Source organism: Mustela nivalis (genome assembly GCF_964662115.1).
Source record: "Mustela nivalis genome assembly, chromosome: 7".
In the NCBI taxonomy this organism is placed as follows: domain Eukaryota; kingdom Metazoa; phylum Chordata; class Mammalia; order Carnivora; family Mustelidae; genus Mustela; species Mustela nivalis.
Genome location: NC_139026.1, coordinates 9,191,737 through 9,214,584, shown reverse-complemented (window position 1 = coordinate 9,214,584; position 22,848 = coordinate 9,191,737). Strand labels below are relative to the sequence as shown.

Genomic DNA, 22,848 nt, shown 5'->3' with positions numbered 1-22,848 from the left:
AAAATGACTTGATTCCCATGTGTCTCTTTCCCTTGTTAGGTGGTTTTTCTCCTCTGTGCCTATATCACAGTGTACATGATCTATGGGAAATTTCGGAAAACATTCGACAGTGAGAATGACACGTTCCGCCTGGAGTTTCTTCTGGTCCCTGTCATTGGCCTCTCCTTCCTTGAGAACTACAGTTTTACTCCCCTGGAGGTAAGGGAAGGGAGCCAGAGTATTAATTCTGAAAGGTAAAGTAAACATGTTCCCTGACATCCTTCCCTCCGGATCCTCTGTAGTATCTGGGCTTGCTTTGTGGTACAGCCAGACGATGACTCCTATATTGTTAGAAGTTTAAAAATTGGTAATTTGAAAATGGGGACATCCAGATGGTCATTATGTCAACAAAGCAGCACCCATCACAGCACCAACTTACGGCTGAGAACTTCTGTCCAACAGGTGGCTTCTAGAGCACAGTCCAGGCTGGGCTGATCTGGGCTGCAGCCCAAGAATCTGGGGGACTGCCAGCCATTGTTCACGGACTGCATTCTGAGAAACGATGGCTTCAATTAAGACCAGTTTAGACAATAAGGTTCTGCCAACAATTAAAAACTATGTTCTGAAGAAATGTTCATGGGAGGTAAACAAAAACAGCAGTTTGCTTTCCTCTTTTAGAAATATTTTATATTTAGAGACAGGGGTAGAATGACACGCTGATTATTTCAGAAACTTTTCTTTTTGCTTCACTAGATTACTCCAGTAAATATTACTATTTTAGTGATTACATTCTTTTAAAGAAATGGGTCCCTTCAGGGTCTTGATCCACCTCCTCTGGTCACCTCTTTGGCTCAGATCCTCTGGACTTTCTCCATCTACCTGGAATCAGTGGCCATCCTGCCCCAGCTCTTCATGATCAGTAAAACCGGAGAGGCGGAGACCATCACTACTCACTACCTGTTCTTTCTTGGGCTGTACCGGGCGCTCTACCTGGCCAACTGGATCAGACGGTACCAGACGGAGAACTTCTACGACCAGATCGCAGTGGTGTCTGGAGTAGTACAGACCATCTTCTACTGTGACTTCTTCTACCTGTATGTGACCAAAGGTAGGCGCCAGAACGGAGCAGGGTTGCTGGCACGGGCACAGGGAGCTACCCATTCAGTAGGAGAGGATCTGGAAGAGCATGTAGAGAAGTAAGTCTCTGCTCCTCATGGTGCTTTTATTTTCCGTGATGGAAAATGAGCATTTTCAGGAAACAAGCACCATGAAAGAGCACAGAGCAGTTCCATACTGGCTGTACCGTGCATGCTGCGTAGAGAGAAGGGAACTGTGGGAGGACATCCGACCCAACACTTGGTTAGAAAAATACAGGAGGAACATTCCAGAGAAGGGCTTACGTAGGAGCCCTGAGAATGGTACCAGGTTGGTGTGACAAGGACTACAAAGCTAGTGTGGTCACAGTCTATAAAGCTGGAGAGCTCAGAGGTCAAGCAGAATCAGGGATTATCGGTTTGCGCTGTGATTGCCAAGTACAGCCACTGGAAGGCTGAAGAACCAGCCCGGCAGCTGCTGTGGAGAGTAAAAGGCAGCACGCAGGGAGACCAGGGATGGGGCAGTTGTTCGGGTCACCCAAGTATGGGAAAATCTCGAGTGGAGAGGCATGTGGAACAGAAAGGGAGGTCAAGTTTACAGCCTAAGGGAAAGTGGGATCAGTAACCAAGATGGGGGGGGGGGTGTTTACTGTCTGTAGTTATGCTGGGATGCAGTGTCCCCCTTGGCTTGCACAGCCAGATGCCTATTATGAACGGGTAACTAGAGACTGCAGTTAGTAAGGGAGTCTTTCATCAGTGTGATGAATTCTAATTTATCTCCATTTTCTTCTAGTCCTTAAAGGAAAGAAGTTAAGTCTTCCAATGCCAATTTGAGGGTCCCAGAGTTGGTTCTACGCCTTAATAAGAACACTGAACAAAACTATGTGAAATGTTCTGGACTAATACAGGACTTGGGCCAAATGTTAAAATGAGAACAATGCTTAGTGTGGATTTCCACAAAGCACTGATCATTCTATGTAAAAGACGTTCTCACCAATGTGTCCCATAAATTATAGCAGCAGTAAAAAACCTAGGTGAATTATACAAGTGGGACCCCAGGTCACCTGGGTATCAATAAATCAGAGGTGCTTAACCCACGTATGGGTCAAACTAGCGTGAGAGCGTGAGAGCCTCACGCTAGGAACAGTCAGTCCCATCTGGAGAGAGACCTGTGTATATAGCAGATGCCCCCAAAGACCAGACTTCAAGTATCGGAACATGCTGTTTGATTTTCACTTTCCACATCAAGTTTTAGGGACCAATACACAGGTGATCTGGTCTTACAGGTGTGAAGTGTTACTTCACTTCTCATCTGTCTTCAAGCCACAAGTAAAAGCCAAACTTCTCGACTCTGGCTAGACTCTGCTTTCTGCCTCACTGGTAAAGCAGACGAGGGTCTTGCTACGGCTCGAGGCAGCTCTACCTGGTACTTTAATCCCAGTAACCTGGGGGGGCACCCTTACCATGGCGACCATTTACCAATAAGAAAAAAACTGCCCAAAGTTTTTTACCTACCAAGTGTCTGGCTTTGCTGCTTTGGGACTCCCGTTCTTCCTTTAAGACCACTGATCCCACCTCCCTTTCACAGTCTGAGGTGCTAAGGTGGTTACTCAGTTCAACACCCCCAAACTTGGTCTTGAAGCAAATAAACTGTTTAAGACAACTACCACTGGACTCTAGTTGCAATTTTCAAGCAATAAAAAGTTCACACCTTATTGTCAACAGTGTTTTATTTATACCTACAAAAGAAAACAAGATGGTATCAAAAGGACAATTTACAAACTAAGAAGAGTAACATAGCTCTTAGCATCCTGTGCCTGAACATCACGCATCTACACATGGTTCAAGTCTTAACGCAACAGGAATGTGTTCAGAGACCAGCAAGAACGTGAGCAGAGCACTGATCCCGAGCAAAAGCCACCAACCTTTCAGATGAGAGAAGTCCACACAATGAATTGTTAGGGAGGAACTGGGGAGCAGCAGCCCCATAGCTTAAATAGTTTCACCCAGGACTGCAATAGAACTAGCGTCACATGAGGACTCTTCTGCTCATGCTCTGAGGCAAAGGCAGAACCTGAATTATAAGTGACAGAGAAGCAGAAGAGTTACTCTAAAGCTACATAGGAAAAACTCTGCTAGATTTCAATTGTGCTCAGGCCACAATAGCTTTTGAGATTTGGAATATGCTGTTGTTTTGACTTATGATCACAACATCCCTGGTGGAAAAAGGGAAGCAAGCAGCAGACCAAATACCACGTGCTTGCCCAGAGACCTTTCCCACAAAGGGATGCTTGAAGACCTGCAAAGAGTAAGGACGACACCCCTTGTGGTGGCACCTGTTTAAAAACAGTTTTGGTGTAGGAAGAATTATCTATAACGGACTGGTCAGAGCTTCGACCAAAAAACAGTGATTTTTTTTTTTCTTTTTGGCAGGGAGAGAGGGGGCACTTTGGTTTTACAAGCACAGAGCAGTTTTGTCAAGTTTTCCTGTGCCTACCATCCTCCCTCGGCCTCAAATGGAAGAAGGGGGAAAAGGAAGTAAAGTTAAGAAGAAAATGGGGGAGGGGAGAGACAACACGTCGGAGTTCTTACATGCGTACGTTTCAGCTTATGCTGGACAACCTACCTGTATGTTGCACATTCAACCACACTTTTCAGAACCCCTCAGAAACCATCCCTTTTCTCTCCCTGAAGAATTTTAAAAAGAAAAACAAAGAAAAAAAAAAACCCAAGTATTTAGATATTGTAAACCAGCAGGCACCCTCAGGCCTTACCCGAAGGATGCAGTGGAGCGCTCCCCCTTTAACTACATTTTCACGAACACCCAGTAAGAGCACAACAAATTAATACTCTTAACACTGGATATGGAAGAGGGTCTGGGGCTGTCTGATCTCCCTGTCCTGTTAGTGAACACGAGAGCAGAAAACTTCTCCTAGGCCCATGTGCTACAGAGGTCTCAGTAAAACAGTATCACTAGGAAGGGGACAAACTCACCTACCTTCAAGAAGAAAAGTGAGGATTTAGGCTTTAGTCCTCTGTAACTTTCCTTAAGCACTACCTACCTGTAAAAAGCTGAGTGCAAAAGGATGCTGAAGAAAATTTGCATCCAAAAGCTGTTACAAAGCACTGCAGAGAAGAGTATGAAGAGAATTAAGAACTTTCTTAACAGACCCCCAAGGTTCTTTATTCAAGATAATTTGGCCAAAAGGGCTGAGCAGCTAGCAAAGAAGTGCTTTCATTCTAGCTCTACAGGTAAGAGTTTAGAAAGAAAATTTGCCAGAGTATATTCTGTTTATAATCAAAGGTGGTTTTTATACTGCGGGGTGAATGCATACTTAACTGGTTAAGTTATTTAACTCGTTAATGAATTTCCAGTGAGCCATTTATGTTCATTCTGCTCTGAGCGGCTATCTAGTTGGAAAATGAATTTCACAGATGGTCCCTGGTTATGTGGGGAAGAGAGACAGGCAGCTCCCACCAGATGCTGAGATGCTACATTTAACCATTGCAATAAACACTTGGGGTTTTTAATTTAAAAGATACACTCAACTCAAAAATTCAATGTCTATCTGGACTAAAATGGTTATTTTTCAGTAATTGGGAAGGGGCAAGGCAGAATAGGAGGGAGACAAAACCAATCGGGATTTTTTTTTAAACTGTCAAATGCACTTAACAAGCAATCAGCCAAAATGACAATGGCAAAGAAAGCACTGTCTTAACTCATCAGGCCTGAGGAACATTAAAAAACATTACAGAAAATGTGCGGGGATTCCCTCTTGGTTTTCTAACCCAGTAAGGAAAGCAACCTCAAGCCCAGATGCCGTCTTCTGCCCTTCGCCCTCCCCCCACCCCCCCAACTCAGGACAAGAAAATGGGCTCCCACAAAAGGGCCTAATACCTTACTTCTTTTAAGATGAAAAATAGCTCAAGTATCCTCAACATGCAAGAAGTTGGGGAAAAAAAAAATTTCTTCCAGTCAGCTCTCTATATATGTTTTTACAAAATCTGTTATTGCAGACTGGATCATTTTGGCGGACAGAAGAAACCTGGCAGTGAATTCTAACTAATCTGCATGAAAGACAAATCACAATGGTTGGGGAAAAAATAAAAAAAGAAAAAGAAAGAAAAAAGGGGAAGAGAAAAAAAAAAAGGAAAGACAGCGTTCCTTTAAATGTAGTAAGTCTGCACAAGTCACTACCACTTGAGTGGTTTCATTTACGTGAAGGAGGAGGGGGAGGAGGAGGAGGGGGGTACTGGTAGGCAGTCTGCCCCATGTAACCTATCATATTGGTAGCTCCTGGAGGCTGTGCAAACTGTTGTGACATCAGTGGCTGTGGCTGCTGCCCAGACCGGCCTATCCCACTAAACTGCTGGCTAGAGCTCTGTGAACTTCTCCCAGTTGAGGTGGTGCTACTAGCCCCGTAAGTGCCAGCGCCATATTCTTGGGCTGTATAGCCACTGGTGCCATAAGCAGCTGCCCCATAGGTGCCTTGACCATAGGTGTATTGGCCTGCTTGTGCTCCAAAGGCAGAATTTGGACTTCCATAGCCACTGCCGTTAGCATAACCGGCTCTATCGGTTTCACTACGATCCCGATAGCTTGCAGAGTCTCTCCGGCCACCATCTTTGACTCCTCGAAGCCTCCGGTCACACTCATCCTGATACATCAGGTTGGGATTGTTGGCTGAAGACGTGGTCCGGTATCGAGAACGACCTCCTGAGGGGAGGACACGAGGGATTTTTAATGCCAATAACGCCAGATACACAACCCAACACAACCAGATGCAAAGACTCTATGAGGTACCAAAGTACTCAACATTCTTTCTTGATCTTTAGCTAGGCCAGCCTCCAAATCAGTTACTTTGAAACTATACCCATAATTTGGTTCTTTAATAGGACATACTCAAAAGAATGAACATTCCACTCGTCACCATTTTAGGTCCCTTTCCCCTTTGAGGATTTACCAAGAAACACAATCTTCAAAACGCAGGAACAACGGGAAAGTTAGTTTAGGTGACTTACCACAGGTTAAAAAACAAGACAAGCGGCTAAGTTCAGACCCCCCTCCCCAGACCCTCTACTAGTACGCAGTGGTTCTCAAATGTTCCTTCGTGGACCTGATGGCATTGCAGTTACCTCACAAGCTTTGGGATCCTAGGCACAATTCCAAACCCACTTAAAAAACAAAAACCTTGTTATTTAAGAAACTTCTTAGGTAATTTTAACAGCTTCAGCATGCAGTTCAGTTTGGGACAAAATGATAACCAAACTGGTAGTCAAGAGGCTCTGATCCTAGTATATTTTGCAACTACCCAGTTTTCAGAGCCATTAACTACACCTGTTTCTAAGACCACAGAATAGTGTGAACTCACTCATCTCTTCCCCTGAAAAGCCAAAAACCTATTAATATACACTGAGGCTTTTGAAGGTATTAAAAGCAACCAGAATTCAGCTTAATTCTGAACATGCACCGTGTACTTCAAAACACAAAGGTCCGTTTTAAAGCGCCGTCTACGGAAATGCTGGGCTGCAAAAGGACAGTCCTGACAGCGCCCCTACCCTTCACGTGGTCTTACTTAAGAGGGATTATGAAAAACTACTAATCACTATCCTGTTATTAAGCAACATACTCAAAAACAAAACAAAACAAAACAACACAACCCAAAACGGGCACAATAAGCACAGAAAGATACCTTGGCAGTACCTGGAAAACTCCAGGACTTACCCTTACCCCCTCCTCCGCCGCCTCCTCTGTGGTCCACCAACTGCATCAGTTTGGGATTGATCGCCTGATTAGCCTCTTCCAGCACTTTGATCAGCTCTCTGGCCTGCTTTAGGTTCCCTGGCGTGAAGAAGGTGTAAGCGGTGCCCTTGTTGGTGCTACGGGCTGTTCGGCCAATACGGTGCACATAATCCTCTGAGCTGTTTGGATAGTCATAGTTGATCACAAACTTGACATCTTCCACATCTTCCAAGCCAAGGACGAGTCAGTGCGGAGGTTGGTGCGGCAGGGAAAGAGAAGGTAAAGGACATGCCAACAACAGGTGGGAAGCACGAATGCAGATGACAGCAAGAGGAAAGAAGAGTAAGTTAGTAACCACTCTGAACAGGAACAAAAAAAGACTCATCCCAACAGAGTAAAAGAGGATTAATGATTCTCAGGACATGCACAGGAAGTGGCATCTTTATCAAGCTGTAAAACTCCCAAGGGAATCCCATCCAACCATCCAAACTCCTGCCTCTGTATTTGAACCAATATACCGGCAGGAATTGTCACCAAATTCCAGTTCCTTTTCAACACTGGAAATGCAGAAGGTAAGTGGTACTACCGATAAGGTACGAGGTCCAATTACTTCTACTCTGTTGGGAGAAGCCTGGCAAAATCTACCAGTAGTATAACAAACTTACCTTTAAACCAGTCACAGAGCAAAATGAGAAAAGAAACTTCATATACTTTATTACTACATTTTCAAGGAGACTTAATTGAAATATTTAGATTAAAAAATGTTTGCTCTCATATTTTAAAAAACTCATCAAAGCCAAAGTTAAGTACACACCTATTTTCCTTTGCAGAATTATCTGAATTAGCTTTCCCCTTTCAATTACCACAAGAGCACATTACACTAAAATTTCACTGTACTACCAAACCAAGCCCAGCTCTGCCAAATGAGGGGTTTTGTTTTTGTTTTTGTTTTTTGCTCAACTCAAGGTTATTTCAACTCAGTACTTGCTTCAATTACTGAAGATTATCTACGTAACCTGGGAAATTAAATAGCCAAAGAGGGTGGGAAAAACCATGAAACCTTGAGATCCAGTTTAATGTTCTATCCACTGCTGGGAATTGGGTTCAATAACCTCCTAATGCTTCAAGTATGTAAATGTTAGTGTAATGCTTTCAGCTAAATGTATATTTTTACCTACTTAAACAAACAAATCTAATATAACAAAGAATCCTAATGTTTTGTGGAAAAAAAAATCTGCATTTTACAAAGAATATTCAGAAAATATCCTAGATAAAACACAGATTTTTGTGATATAAATAATTAAAAAACATTCTCTGTTTGTTACCAGACCGATGCACACTCCCTCCTCCTTTGGGAAACCGCTGCAGCCGATCCCGTCTCTTTGCCTTTTATTTTTGGCGGCCTCCTTTCGAAAACTCCGCCTTCTGACACGGGACCACTGGAGCGCGGGGAGCATGCATCAAGGGTCCGTGGCAGTGAGAAGTCCCCACACACGCTCGCTCTGTGAACTGGCTTAGATGCTTCTCTGTAGCCCCATTTGGTTGCCAAGCGCCGGAGAACCTGGGTTCGGGTAAAAATTTCAGGTCCTCCAACGCCTCCCCCAAGGATAATTGGGGTGATTGTAGAAAAAAATAATTAATAAAAAAATGTAAGTTACATCCAAAGGGTCAGACTGCATCTATTGCCCAGACTGGATTAATTTCAGGGGAAAGGGGAGATGATTAAAAAAAAAAAAAAAAAATTCAGCTGTTGTTAAAGGGCCTGTGAAGAAAGGGGCATTAATGTCTGTTTCTTATTACAATAAAGGCTCCTCAGTCTTTACTGACCCCTAAAGTCCTGAAATCACACCAGAAAGACGAGAAGGCAGTTATCACAGGGGGCAGCGTGAGTCTCCGGCTAGGGTCGTTGATGCAACAAAGGAAAAACAAAAATGGACACGGCCAGGATGGACGGAAGGTGAGGGGATGGGAATTAGGCTCCATGGCCAGGTCTTCAGAGCTGGGATAATGCTCCTTAGTCAGTCCCACGGTGTTTGACCATGGGGAGCAGAGCAAGCTGAGGGACTGCACTGAACGCGCAGATGTGTGCTTTCCTAGCAGAAAGCACTGGGGACTGGAGTCAACAGTTCAGAAACTAAGACTTAGGAGTATTTCTGGAGGGCTTCAACAGGGGACAGACATGGTGCCAGGTCTTCACACTAGAATGGTGTCCTGTGTGTACACACAGGGCTGGCTCAGGGCACACAGGAGCAAGCGCAGAATCTGGTTTTCTCCAGTCAAGCCTGCCCTGATGTTACTTGTGCGCTGCCACAATATAATCTTGCTGCCTTTAGAGAAGATGCTGTAGCAGGATAAGAAATTGAGAAGTTAATGTTTTGGCCAGCTGCCTAGGAGAACAACTTTCTGTCTGACAAGCCCTAGGACATAGCCTGAGCATCCGTTCACTAAGTGGGCGGGACTGAAAGGAACCAACAGGCTCATCTAGAGCGGCTTCGGGCCAATGCAGATTTGCCTCGGCCATGTACTGAGTGATCTGCAGCTGCTAGCAAAGCTTCTGTTAAAAAACAAAACAAAATAAATTCAATACTTTTAGTTTCACAGTGTGTAGTTTAAACAAAAAAAAAAAAAAAACAAAAAAAAAAAAACGAAAAAGGAAAAAATTAAAACTATCCCAGTGGAAAGGGACTAGTGGCTTCCTGAGGAGGACTACTGTAAAACTACGGGAAGTGAAGAACTTACCTGAAGGGAACATTTAAGAGGCCATCGCTCGACAGGAAGTGAAAAAAGGCCTGGTGACTCAGCTGAAAATTGCACCCCTGTCTGTGAGGTAGAAGCCTTCACTTTCCAGGATCTTGTAGGACCTTGGTCAGCATTCTGCCATTTTGGTGGGTTTTCCCCCTCCTTTTGATTTTTACAAGGCAGCAAACAAGGGGCCCGAAACAAGCACTGATGCTGAGTAACAAGAAACAGACTCAGGTACCTTCCCTCTCCCCTCACATGGATGAGTGGGGGCAGGGTAAGAGTCTAAATTATTCTAATGGCAGCCAATTGATTTGGTTTAGAAATGCAGGGGGAAAAGGAACAAATATTTTTAATTGTCTAGGCAAGATGCACAAAGAAGCTACCAGCACATAGCAAGCCTGTTTAAAAACCACCATCACTGAAAGCTTTTGTGTAAACTGCTTTCAGGCCTCAGCCTCTTCTCCCAACAGGCCCGAGTTCTAACCGCACAGATCCAGACATGACCTCAGAGGGCAGAGACAAGTTTCAGTCATGGCTGCAGGTCACCACCTCTGAAGGAGGGAATGATGAATGCTATGTATAGAAAGCCTTCATTCTTTTGTACTCCGGCTGAACACTTATCCCCTTTATGTTAAATACTGTAAGGGAATACGGTACTTCTGACCTTACTAGGCAAGAGATTAAACACCTGCCAATAATTTAAAAAGATCTTTGTGATAGAGATAATGTCCTCTTTTTCTAATACAAAAGTTTTGAGTTATACCTGTTTACCTCAGAATAACGGGATAAAGTACCACAAAGTTGTTCTTTAAATCTTAAATCATAATGGGTGGGAAAACTCCAGAAGAACATGAGCTTCAAATGAAGTTCTTAAATTGGGAAACAGCACATTGATGATATAGAACATGGGTGGGAAGAGGGGATAACTGAGTGTCCATGGTAATTTTATACCAGTAAATAAAACTGGGCAATGTAGACTTAACTGCTGAATGATAACATATTTATAGACTTATTAAGTCCCAAGAATATATGTTAGCCTTCAAGGAATTGGGCTTCCACACACACGTCTGGTACAGATGGACTGGCACAGGGAGGACAACTGTGGACACAGCTTCCATCAGCCAGGTTCAATCAGGCTCCTTCCACCCAGCCAGGGAAGAGAATAAAACCAGGAAGAAGCTGAGCTGTTCAACTGAATGTCTCCTGCCCCTCTAACTGTTTCCACAGTCATGCCTAGGCCTTGCTGCAGACCAAAGCCTATTTGTCAGGAGCAGGAAGAGACTTTGAAAATAAAAGGAAAAACAAAAAAACAAAAAAACAAGAACCAAGGTTAAAAGAAGTGGGGGGGGGGGTCACACTTTGTATTCTTCTCTTGTAAACAATTATCTCAACACACGTATATACAAACTCTAGTTTGAAATGACAAACAAATCTTTAAACCGAAAGATACATATACCATTGACAGAGACCCCTATCTATACAAACCTAGCCCACGGGAGGCTACATCTGTGGCAATGAGGATGGGCGCCTTTCCTGAACGGAACTCTGTAAAACAAGCAGAGTGCCAAGAAAGCCAAGTTATACAACCAAGGCTGAGTGGTTACCTTTATAAAATGACCATACAAACATTCCTAACTATCTGGCCTTTTTATTTTACCAGGTTAAACGTCAAATAATGGTGCCAGAACATGCCACGCTCTTTTAAATTCAAGGGAAACAGTACTTCTTTGAATAGCTTTATTATACTCACTCGTAACAGAGGAACAACGGACCAAAAAACACCTCTAATAATGAAGTACTACTAACTGTGTAGCAATTTATAACAAAATTAAAATGAGCTAGAATTTTTCCCCTGGAATTACGACACTGAGGTTACCTTCCAAATGAAATAAAGCCAGAAGTAGGGGGTAGGGAAGAAAGCAATTTTAAGATGTGGTATCAAAGGAGAAACACTACTTTCCTTTGAAGTAACAAAGTATATGTATTAGTCTCTGCCCCCTAGTCCTGGCCCTGAGCTCCTAAAACCCTTGTACAGAGACGGTTAGGGGAATCTTTTATTCCTGGTCTTTGACCTTGCCTGGTTCCCGACACGGAGACCCCAAGTCCCTCAGAATTTCCTGAGTGATAAGAGCTGTCTTGTGCTGAGACACTACTTTGTGGAATCCTGGAGAGCTTCGGGATGGGGCTGGTCACTAGAAAAACCAAGCCATGCTTATAAAGGAGCTTGGAACTTTCAGCCTCACCCCCCCATCCTTGGGGAAGGGAAGAGAAAATCAGGCCTATGCCATGAAGCCTCCATAAAAATCCCCAAAGTAGGAACATCTGGGTGGCATCATCCACTGAGTATCCAACTCTTGGTTTCAGCTTGGGTCATGATCTCAGGGTCGTGAGATTGACACCCACACAGACTCTGAGCTCAGCGCAGAGTCAGCTTGAGAGTCTCTCTCCCTCTCCCTCTGCCCCTCCCCCTGCTCAACAGCTCTCTCTTAAAAACAACACTACCACCCCCCAACCCCAAGCCCCAGAAGAATAGGGTTTTGGGTAATTCTCAGGCCGATAAACATCAGAACATCAAAAAGGAGAAGATCTTATTAAATAAAGGGTGGTCTAAGTTACGAGAAAGTATGAACAGCCAGTATTACTGACCTTCAAGGACAGTAGAGATATGTTACAAAACGTCCCTAATACTCATTTAACAAGAGCAAAGGTGGGCCAACTCTGGCCTACAAATTCAATCTGATAATATCTGTCTTAACTATTTTACTACAACAAAGCAAGATTGTTTCTTTACACACTGCCTAGGACCATCTTTTTGCTATTACATCACAGCCAATGACTGTGACACAAGCCACTGTACAGTTGCAAAGCAGAAAATATTTACTTCTTGACCCTTTACAGAAAGTCTGCCTATCCCTAAAACAGAATATGGACAATGTTCAGTTCTGAACTCACCATTAAGTACCCAATCTCTTTCTGGTTGACTCTTGTCTCCATGGATACACATAGCTGGCCAACTGTCAGAAGAAAAGTGACCAATATTTCAGAAATACTTTAAAGAGAGGCGAATTAAACTTTAAAAAGCACTACCACATGGAGTTCTCAAGGTTTATTACGCTACATGAATAGACTACCCTGTCCATCCGAAGAGCTAAGTGCATGTCAGATATTACTGAAATAGTATAGAACATCCATCACACCAACTTAGAAAGTCTACTGAACTATATATACCTGTGGCTAATTACTTCCGCGCAGGACTCACCCATCTCTGCGCATCCTTCGAGTGAGGTCATCACAGCGTCTCTTTGTTTCTACAAATATTATTGTCTTATTTTCTTTCTCAGCCATTATTTCCTCCATGAGTTGGATCAACCTGAAGACGAGTAAAAATGAACACATTCAGAGATGACCTCCCTATACATAATGTAAAAGCTACGTCTACAATATCAACTCTCCAAAGCCACAGTACTTTCTTTTCACGTTTTTTTATACAGCTGATAACTATGTGAACTGGGACTTAATTTTAAGGGTGCAGAATCCTTGCTTGTAACCACAATGCTCTGGAGAATGAGATAAAGAATGGGTAGTTGGAAAGCTAGTGCTGCTTTTACGGTTTTGGGGCCTCAAAAAATTTCAGACTTCAGTGCTTTAACTCTTGGGAGGATTATTAGGAAAGCTTTAACAGCATTATCAAAAGAGTAAAATCTTACTTGTGGTCTTTTTCACTTTCCATGCAGACATCCACAATCTGGAGGATGTTGTGGTTGGCACTCAACTCCAGATTGCCCACATTGATCTGGGTGTAATCCCGAAGGAAATCCTCTGCAAGCTGTCTTACTTCTTTCGGCCAGGTTGCGCTCCACATCAATGTCTGCCTATCAGGCTACCAGGAAAAGAAAAGCTTTCTTTTAGGCTAACGAACTGTGATAGCCAATGAGTATAAAGACAGGGTATCATCAGTTTTACACACCCTGATTTGGTCCACAATTTTACGGATCTGCGGTTCAAAGCCCATATCAAGCATCCTGTCGGCCTCATCCAAAACAAGGTAAGTACATCGGCGAAGATTTGTCTTCCCTGACTCCAGGAAATCTATCAGGCGTCCAGGAGTAGCTATACAGATCTCAACACCTATAAAACACCACCAAAGATGGAGCCAATTAAGAATTATTTATGAACACTGTACCAGTCTCAGCTAACTAAGAAGTGCCAGCTCTGGTGGCTGCATTCGATGCTGCAGAGGACCAGCTGAATTTTAACACAGTACTTGGAAAGCATGACGTAACAAGGTTTATGTTTAATCATCAAATCGCCACAAAGTTTCAGTCTCTAACTACGTTAAGCATTCCTTTAAGAGCAATTAAACCACACCTGAGAATTTCTAAGATGCTGAAACACCTTTTTTTCCCAACAAGAACCCACTATTTTATTTTCCTCTCCAACTTCACTCATAAAAACTGGTAAAATGAGAAAAATCATTAATTTTTTAAAAAATTACCTCTCTCCAAGTCTCGAATCTGAGGACCCTTAGGAGCACCTCCATAAATGCAAGTACTCTTCAATCTAGAACATTTGCCGTAGTCATCAGCCACCTGCTGCACTTGCTGGGCAAGCTCTCTGGTAGGAGCCAGAACTAGACACTAAAACAAACACATGTTTAAGACACCTATCCCAAGTTAAAAAAGAAAAAAACCCAAAAAGGTAATCTAAGTTCTTTCTGTATTGTCTAATCTGGTACTTTAAAATTATGTGAGGAGATGGGAAAGGCACAGGTTAAGACAAGTGCACTGGAGTGTGGCAAAAAATGGAGAACATTTAGCTTATAAAAATGACATGTGCTTTTGATACAGGATTTACTTTTTTAAAAATATTTTATTTGTTTATTTGACAGAGATCACAAGCAGGCAGAGAAGCAAGCAGAAGAGAGCGGGGGAAGCAAGCTCCCAACTAGGCAGAGAGCCCGATGCGGGGCTCGATCCCAGGACCCAGAGATCATGACCCCAGCTGAAGGCAGAGGCTTAATCCACTGAGCCACCCAGTTGCCCCGGAATTTACTTTTGATACAGGATGCATTATAGTCTGTGTGCTGTTTGAGTGGATTTACAGATTGTTACCTACTTTTAACTAAACAACTCTTACAAGATGAACAAGTGGCTTTAACCATGGATTAACTATTAGGAAAAAAACAAATGAATAAGGAAATAGACAAGCAGATACTTCTCTGACCTCTACCTTAAGCTCTTAGACTTGTAAGCAAAAACAATGACTTATACATAAACACCACAAAATTAGAACTCTTTGAAACAGGTTATCCTATACACTGTTAACAACACACCTTGTTCTGTGTACAAATACATGAGATATTAGCCAGCAATAATGAAGCTAATTCTACTGGCCATAGGGAATAGATTTCATATCACAAAGTAACATATTATCCTTTCTGTGAACATTCTGAGACACACTGTAACAATGTACCTGTCTGTAAAAACATATCAAATGCAAGCTCATTTTTTTTTTTTTTTTAAATTCTATTTTTAAGGGGCACCTCAGTGGCTCAGTTGTTAGGCGTCTGCCTTCAGCGCAGGTCATGATCCCAGGGTTCTGGGATCGATCTCTGCATTGGGCTCCCTGCTCAGTGGGGAGCCTGCATCTCCCTCTCCTACTCCCTCTGTCAAATAAATAAATAAAATCTTAAAAAAAAAAAAAGATTTTATTTTTAAGTTATCTCTACACCCATCATGGGGCTCCAACTCACAACCCTGAGCTCAAGAGCCAGTCAGGCCTCAATTCTTAAAAAGCAGGTTAAGAAGGTATTAAAAAACGTTCCATAACCACTACACACATTTTACACAAAGTAGCTTAAGTGAAAATAGTAAATCCAGAAAACCAGACTGCCCTATAAACATTTACAAAAATATTACTTAACCCGGGCACCTGGGTGGCTCCGTGGGTTAAGCCTCAGTATTCGGCTCAGGTCATGATCCTAGGGTCCTGGGATCGAGCCCCGCATCGGGTTCTCTGCTCAGCGGGGAGACTGCTTGCCCCGCCCCCTTTGCCTACCTCTCTGCCTACTTGTGATCTCTGTCAAATAAATAAGTAAAAGCTTTACAAAAAAAATATTACTTAACCACAAATAATACATAGCCTAAATCTGACTTACATATACATGGTAGGGACATCATTTCATACTTCCTTATTCCTCACACAATCAACAAGCAATTCAAAACTGTATTAGAATTTACTGCAGAGGGGTGCCTGGGTGGCTCAGTGGGTTGAGCCTCTGCCTTCGGCTCAGGTCATAATCCTGGGGTCCTGGGATTGAGCCCCGCATCGGGTTCTCTGCTCAGCAGGGAGCCTGCTCCCCTTCCTCTCTCTGCCTGCCTCTCTGCCTACTTGTGATCTCTGTCAAATAAATAAATAAATAAAAATCTTTATTTAAAAAAAAAAAAAATTTACTGCAGAATAAATGCAGTATTATGAAGCAGTATTAAGGCAGTACGCACAGCGGTTAAGAGTAAGGCTGGTTCAAATTCAAACTCAGCCACTTAACAGCTGTATGACTTTAGACTGATCACTTAATAACGCTGTATCAAAATTTTATCAAGAAGGTAGAGGTAACTTTATTTCCAGGTATGGAGGGTGGGTTGGAGAATGAAATCTGAAAACACAGGCCAAGCACAGTGCCTGAAACAGTTATCATTAAATTATGCTTGTTTTTAGAATTATGAACACACTTACAATTGGGCCATCCCCCCTTTCCAAGTACGGCTGGTGGTTAATATGGACAATCGCTGGCAGCAAATACTAGGGGAGAAGGGGAGAAAGAACAATAAAACAATAGTTTTATTCCAAAACTAAACCATTATCCTACATTATCACAGTTAACTGATAACACCTAACAACAAAAGTGAAATCAGAACTCACAGCTGATACACATTATGTGCAAGGTGAATTAGAACACAAAATACTTGCACACATTTCCCATAGCTAAGAAACCTGAAATATTACCTATACTATCTGAACCAGAATTTTTTAAGAATTATGAATTAGCAGGATAATCAGAATAGCAAAATAAATTACCATCATGTTAACATTCCCTTGCTGGTGGTACCTACCGCCAGAGTCTTCCCAGAGCCAGTCTGAGCGATGCCCACCATGTCTCGGCCACTGAGAGCCAAAGGAAATCCCTGGCACTGAATTGGAGTTGGTTCTGTAAAGTGCTGATCCATCAACACGTCCATCACATACTCTGTAAGGGAACAGATGTCAGCACTTTTAGGTACAACTAAGGACACAGCCAGAACTCTAAAAAACTGTTCAACTTATTAAGGGAAACATTTACCCAGCTTTGTATCTCTCCAAGAAAAGTGCCATTTCTTTCTATAGTTACTTAATCTCTGACCTGCTGACTACTACCTCAGAGGACTGTTGCCTTAGCTATCTATTCCCCTTCCTTTCAATACTTTAAAACCACAGACCTAGTGTCTCTAACAGAGCATGGGCACATGGTTGTTGGTCACATATTATTTGCCAAGTTATACCCAGCTGGAAAGCCAATTCTTTGTTTTCTAAAAGGCAGAGGCAAACTTCTAGAAGAAGATGAAAAACTCAGTTTTAAAACAAAGAACTTACAAATATAAAAAACTCTTATGCAACAATACAGCATTTACTTCCAGCCTTTAAGTTAAAAAACAAAACGGAACATATATTACCATCTTTGTGAAAGGTTTCTACTGGACTCTTCAACAAAATACTGAACCTGAATCAAAACCTTTAAATAACCCATTACCCATATGTACTGTTCAATAAAAATTAACAATTTACAATCCTGGTTTGAAGAACACTTACGTGGGAAGTTAGCATGATGAAAGGCAAATACAGGTTTCGGACAAACATCTCCCCCTCTCACTGTTATTTCCTTCTTTCGGCGTAGTTCATCAACCTCGTACTATGGAAGAAAACACAGTTAAAAAAAAAAAAAAAAGAGTAAGTTATTCCAAACATGCAAAACTTTATGTTCCAGTGAAGCTGAACAATGATCTAATCCACGATTACACTGGAAAATACATCTCTAATAGCTGTAACAGCACTTTCGTACATACTTAACTTCAACCAATTTGTAAGAACCCCCCCCCACTTTGTTAGTCAATGTAGCAAGTGATAAGAGTTCCATTTTCCCCAGGAGAAAAACAGATACTCAGAAATATTAAAAGTAATCTGCCCATGGTGAGAACTAGGAAGAGGGAGAAATAGTGGAATTTAGGACCAAGTACTCTTTCCATCATATGCCTAATATGTCAACTTGGTCATTATTGTGTATAGAAAAGGTAAATAAAGAAATCAATCCCCAAAACTTACCGGAGTCAGCCTTGCCACTTCTGGATGTTCTACATAAAAATTCTTCTCAAACTTGGGGAGCTCACTCAAATCCCACTTCTTTTTACGTAAACGCTCCCCAGGATTACCAAATTTCTTCGGGGGAAGGCCACCACCACCTCTTGCACCAAATCTAGAAACATCAAAATTTTTAGTTTTTTAGTATTTTAAAAGCAATATACCTTAGGTGGCATAAAACAAGCAAAAGATTTTCTCTTAGGATTCTACCAGCCCCCTTCAACAAGTTTTTTTTTTTTTTTTAATTCTTATTCAAAGGTATGGGGAAAAGTTTATAGAACTTCCTTTATTATCCAATAATATTGTTATAGGTATGATTACAATAGCTGAAAAAAATCAAACTCCTATGTTTAGAAAACTAATAGGGGTTACAACCAGATTCTAGAATCACTGAAAAGGTTTGAAATTTTATTCTGCCTTTTATGGTATGATTTTTAACAATTTAACTTCTCTGTACTCGTTTCTTATGTAGACAAAATACTATCACTTCAGAGACTGAGATGAAGATAAAGTACTTAAGAAAGTATCTGGCATAGTAATCACTCAGTACAATTTGGCATAACTGTATTCATTGAGCAAATAGTCACTGTACCAAGTAGTGTTTTAAGTGGTGCTGGAGATATTGAGTATAACAGAAGTCTCTATTCCTGTGTAATATTCAGACATATATGCAAGGGAAGACATTAGCTTATGTTCAATATTAAAGGCAATACTGTGGACAGGTTAAAAAAAATGTATTTCAAGCCCTGTCGCCCCACACTTGGAAGAGTATCTTGAACCTTTTATCTAGAACTGTGATAAGCACTCCTACTGCCTGCTAATCTAAAGAAAACTACTCGGCCCCCTCGAAGACTAGTAGGCTATTCTTCCATTTAGTGTGCTAATGAACAGCCAGAACGGTTTTATGACCTCTTTTTCCTCTTCATCCCCACCTTTTTGTTCCCAGGGAAATAGTATTAGTAACTATAAATTTACCATAAAGTCTTAAGGTTTTACCTTAAGTTTATTCTTTTCAGTAATCTCTACACCCAATACAGGGTTCAAACTCACGATCCCAAGATCAAGAGTCACATGCTCTACTGAACCTGCCAGGCACCCCTTATTTAAGGTTTAAAAAACTAACGTTTAAAGCCAATCTTTGTTTTATCTAACATTCCTAACAGACAAGTTCAACTGGAATACAAACTCACAATGTTCCAACTTTTCCTCATTTCCATACTTTGACCTATTAAAGTGTGGGGCATTGCTTCTTATACAAGTAGTATACACTTACACTGTGTTTTCATTCAGTTTCCTTACTCCTGAATTTGAATTTAACTTCCCTTTTTCACTCTAAGCCACTCATAACATCATCTTGCTGATGGTTCCACTTTGTAATTAACAGGCAGTAGCTGTATTATTTTAAAGAGTCTCAATTTCCTGGAATTCAGAGTGTTCCTAAAACTTACTCAGCTAGACATTTCTCTAAATACAAACATACAATGACTGATGGCAGGAAAATTTTCTTGGGACCACTAAGTATCTTCACTCAATAGGTAGAACTTGATGGATTCCATTTACACTACTGAACTGGTGAGAGATCAGGAATCAAAACAGAAGCTAAGATATATACATATATTGAAGAAACAGTATCGATTACATCTTCACCTTGCCCTCAGGCCCAAAGCTCAATACTGAACAGATAATCATCTTTAAAGACCACCTGGATAAACCCCTCCGCCTTTTACAAATGAACCATCGCACATCTGTAATAGGTAAGCCAAGTTTTTTGATCGTCAGGTTTACGAAGAATTGTAATACCAATTTTTAGAGACTGTCACCCTAGTTTATAGTAATTTACGTGGCTCCTAGTAGATGCTGTTTCAATGCTTCTCCTGCATTCCAACGCTTCTGCACTCCCATGCTACCTGGACCTTAAACTAATGATCCACAAGAACAGAGAACTCTGGAAAGCGACATTCCTTTTAAGGCTTACTCAAAGGAAGAAAGAGGTTTCTCTTATCTCTCTACTGCCCTGACCATTTAACCAAGATCTATCATTCTATACCACAGATGTAATTTGAAACACAGGGTTCTTTAAAAATACGCTGTCTTCCACCTTTCTAATTAAAGCTTCCCTCAATATTCAAGATGGCCTCTTACTCTTACAGAATTTTTGAGCACATTCTTGCCATCCTTCGAAGATGCACACATCCTAATCCCTGGCATACTATACTGCTCATTAAATATTTTGATTGCTTTGCAGTAAATGCAGGTCTGAATATTTACATGCAATTATCATGCTCGTTTAAATGTACAAGGCACATAACTTGGATTTTACATGTACACTGACCACACTTCCATTTCCTTTTCAAAATAATAATCCATTTCAGCTTCATTAACATTCAGTTAAGAATACAGCTATCTAACCTGGTGATTCACAGACCTGTACCCCTGGGGCTAATAATACGTCATGTTAATAAAAAATAGAAAAATTTTTAAAGAAATAGTAATAATTAAAAAAAAAGAATGTATCTATTCAAATCATAAATGAAATTTCATGGTAAATGGAGAATTAGGACACAGACCTTATGAAAAACTGCCATTTTGTTTTCAAGTTTTTAAAGCTTTTAAAAAAATGTCATCTGATAGTCAATATGGGGTTAGGTATGGATAATTCACTTTTTCAAATTAATTTTTGTTAAAACGTATTATGGTTAAACTTCTAAACCAAACACCCACATTCAAGAAACAGATTATCAGTACCTTGGTAGCTCCCTGTACCTATTTCAAGTTTACAAACCCTGTACCTACCACCACTAATTTTGCTTTTTGAGTCTTGTTGTATGTATCCTTATATGTATTATCCTTTTTTACCACAACTTGAGTTTTCACTTGTGAGTCATCAAGAAAACTTGATATAAGTTTTCTCTTTTCACTGCTGTATTATATTCTACTGTATGGACACCCCCACTTTATCCAGACATAAGAATGGTTTCCAAAACTGTCACAAACAGTGCTGGTAATAACATTTCTGTCCGTGAATCCCGGGGAACATGTACAAGGATTTCTCTGGGCTTTACCATCTGGGGTATAAAGCTTAAGAGAGGAATTACTGGGTCATTTTCTGCTGGGTAATGTCAAGTTCTTTGTCTTAAGTGGTTGCACTGAAATTCACTTCTAAATATAGCTATACTGTGAAACACTAAGCAAATATTCCACTTCTAGCCCTCCAAATTTAACATTATGTATTTTCCTTTCTAACAAGGTATAAATTTTTTATTTTGTAATTCAGGTGATAATTGAAGTGCTTGTGACTAGAACAGGAGTCCTGTGTTTGAACCACAAAAGACAATGTTTGGAGAAAGTATCATTAACAGAACACCTACTAATAAGAGACAATTTCAGGTAGTACCTCAATTCCTGAGAACAATGCAAAGTAAAGGCAATGACGATGCCCACTAGGCTCACAAAAAGGTCCAGGATCTTGCACAAGGTCACGTATGTATCAATAACTGGCTTTCCATTACTTTTTATCCAGAGGTAAGAGGTTTATTACAAAAAAGTAACAGCACAGAGGAGCATCAATCTCTTAATCAACTTTTTCCTTTAACTGATGTTAAGATCTCAATCTGTTATCTGGGAAGACTTCAGGTTTAATCTTGTTAACTTTCAACTGGCATTATCCATCGAAAACTTTCTACCCACGTTGGGAAAATACCCCAGGCCAACTGGAGGAAAAAAGAACGCGCTATGGGGAGGAATCCTGTAGTAATAATTAAACAAACAAACAAACAAACAAAAAACCCCTTCCTCCTCAAATATAATCCTTTAGATGGTGAACAATTCCCGGGCTTCACTGTCCAATGTGCTCCCTTCGAATTATCTTGAAATACGACTAAAGGGGATTTAAAGATGTATTTAAACTAGCGATCAGGCTCTTGGTCTCTACTTTGCAGCGCCATTCACAGTCCTCTCTGGCGACAGATAACGTAAGGGAAGCCATTTGGCATCAAGATTTTCCCAGGCCGCATTCGGAGACCTCCTCCTCTTCTCAGCAAGAACATCCGTGTTTTACAGAGGAACTCGGAGGCCTGGAGATCAAATGACTTGCCCAAATCGGCGGGGCTCGAAAGCCGGGCAGCGAGGCGAGGCCCGGCCAGGTCCGCGGCGCTCGGGGGTCGCTCCCGCTCCCCGCCACGACGGCGGTCCGCAAGGAGGGGCTGGGGCGTCGCCAGGCCGCCCCCCCTCGCCGGGTCACCCGTGATCCTGGGGCGCAGGCCCACCCACCATAACCGCTCTTATGTCCCAGGAACGCATCGCCTCCCGTTGTCGGAGGCGTCGGTCCCAGGCCCGCAGTCCGCTCCAGGTCCCCCTCTCGGCCGCAAGCTACGGTTCCCTCAGCAAACAACCTTCCCCCTCCCCCCGGCCCACGCACACTCGAGGCCTTCCCTCTCCCCCTCCCCCCTTACCCTCCACGGTCACGATCCCGGTCCCGGTCCCCAAAGCCGCCTCCGCGCATGGTCCCAAACGGATAAAGATCTGGGAGCGGGGCACGGATGGCCGGGCTCGGGAGGGCCTGCGGCTCCGGTCTGGTGACGACCGATGGCGGCGGCGCCTCCGCTGTTGGGGCGGCGGCAGGCGCGGCGCTCTCTCGCTCCGACGCGCTGTCTCCCGTCGCAGACGCCACCGTCGCCGCCTCTCTCGTCGGAGACGGGAGCAAAACACAGAGAATCGGGGTTATAAAAACAGTGGGTAGGTTTGGCTACGCTCAAACCCGGCAGTGCCGCGGTTTAGGCGTCTCCTTCCTCCCCAGCTACTGCACAAAATGGCGGCCGGCGCTGAGACTGCTCCAGCTTAACGCTACGTACGTCGGAGACGATACGTAAACAGCGTCTTGGAATAGCCCGAGGGCTTGGC

General features: G+C 42.3%; 2 protein-coding genes across 3 annotated transcripts in view; one reads left to right on the top strand and one right to left on the bottom strand.

The window, feature by feature from the left end:
* The window catches only part of KDELR3 (KDEL endoplasmic reticulum protein retention receptor 3), a 12,013-nt gene extending 9,225 nt beyond the window's left edge, over positions 1-2,788 (top strand). Inside the window, exons 3-5 of the mRNA XM_082740131.1 lie at positions 40-198; positions 835-1,087; positions 1,867-2,788. Of these exons, the coding sequence (XP_082596257.1) occupies positions 40-198; positions 835-1,087; positions 1,867-1,907 (453 nt within the window). The 3' untranslated portion in view covers positions 1,908-2,788. The remainder of the gene's footprint in view (positions 1-39; positions 199-834; positions 1,088-1,866) is intronic.
* DDX17 (DEAD-box helicase 17) lies at positions 2,786-22,848 on the bottom strand. Of its 2 annotated transcripts, none has more exons than XM_082740120.1 (13): positions 22,401-22,848; positions 17,914-18,064; positions 17,404-17,503; positions 16,671-16,804; positions 16,294-16,359; positions 14,054-14,195; positions 13,526-13,686; positions 13,266-13,438; positions 12,818-12,928; positions 12,511-12,572; positions 11,044-11,103; positions 6,805-7,041; positions 2,786-5,790 (listed from the first exon to the last, which is right to left on the bottom strand). In XM_082740120.1, exons 1-13 carry the CDS (start codon positions 22,448-22,450, stop codon positions 5,285-5,287), a joined length of 1,953 nt encoding a protein of 650 aa, XP_082596246.1. In that variant the 5' UTR covers positions 22,451-22,848; the 3' UTR covers positions 2,786-5,284. The 2 variants fall into 2 exon arrangements, with proteins under 2 accessions (XP_082596246.1, XP_082596245.1); XM_082740119.1 differs by having other exon boundaries at positions 6,799-7,041; positions 22,401-22,814.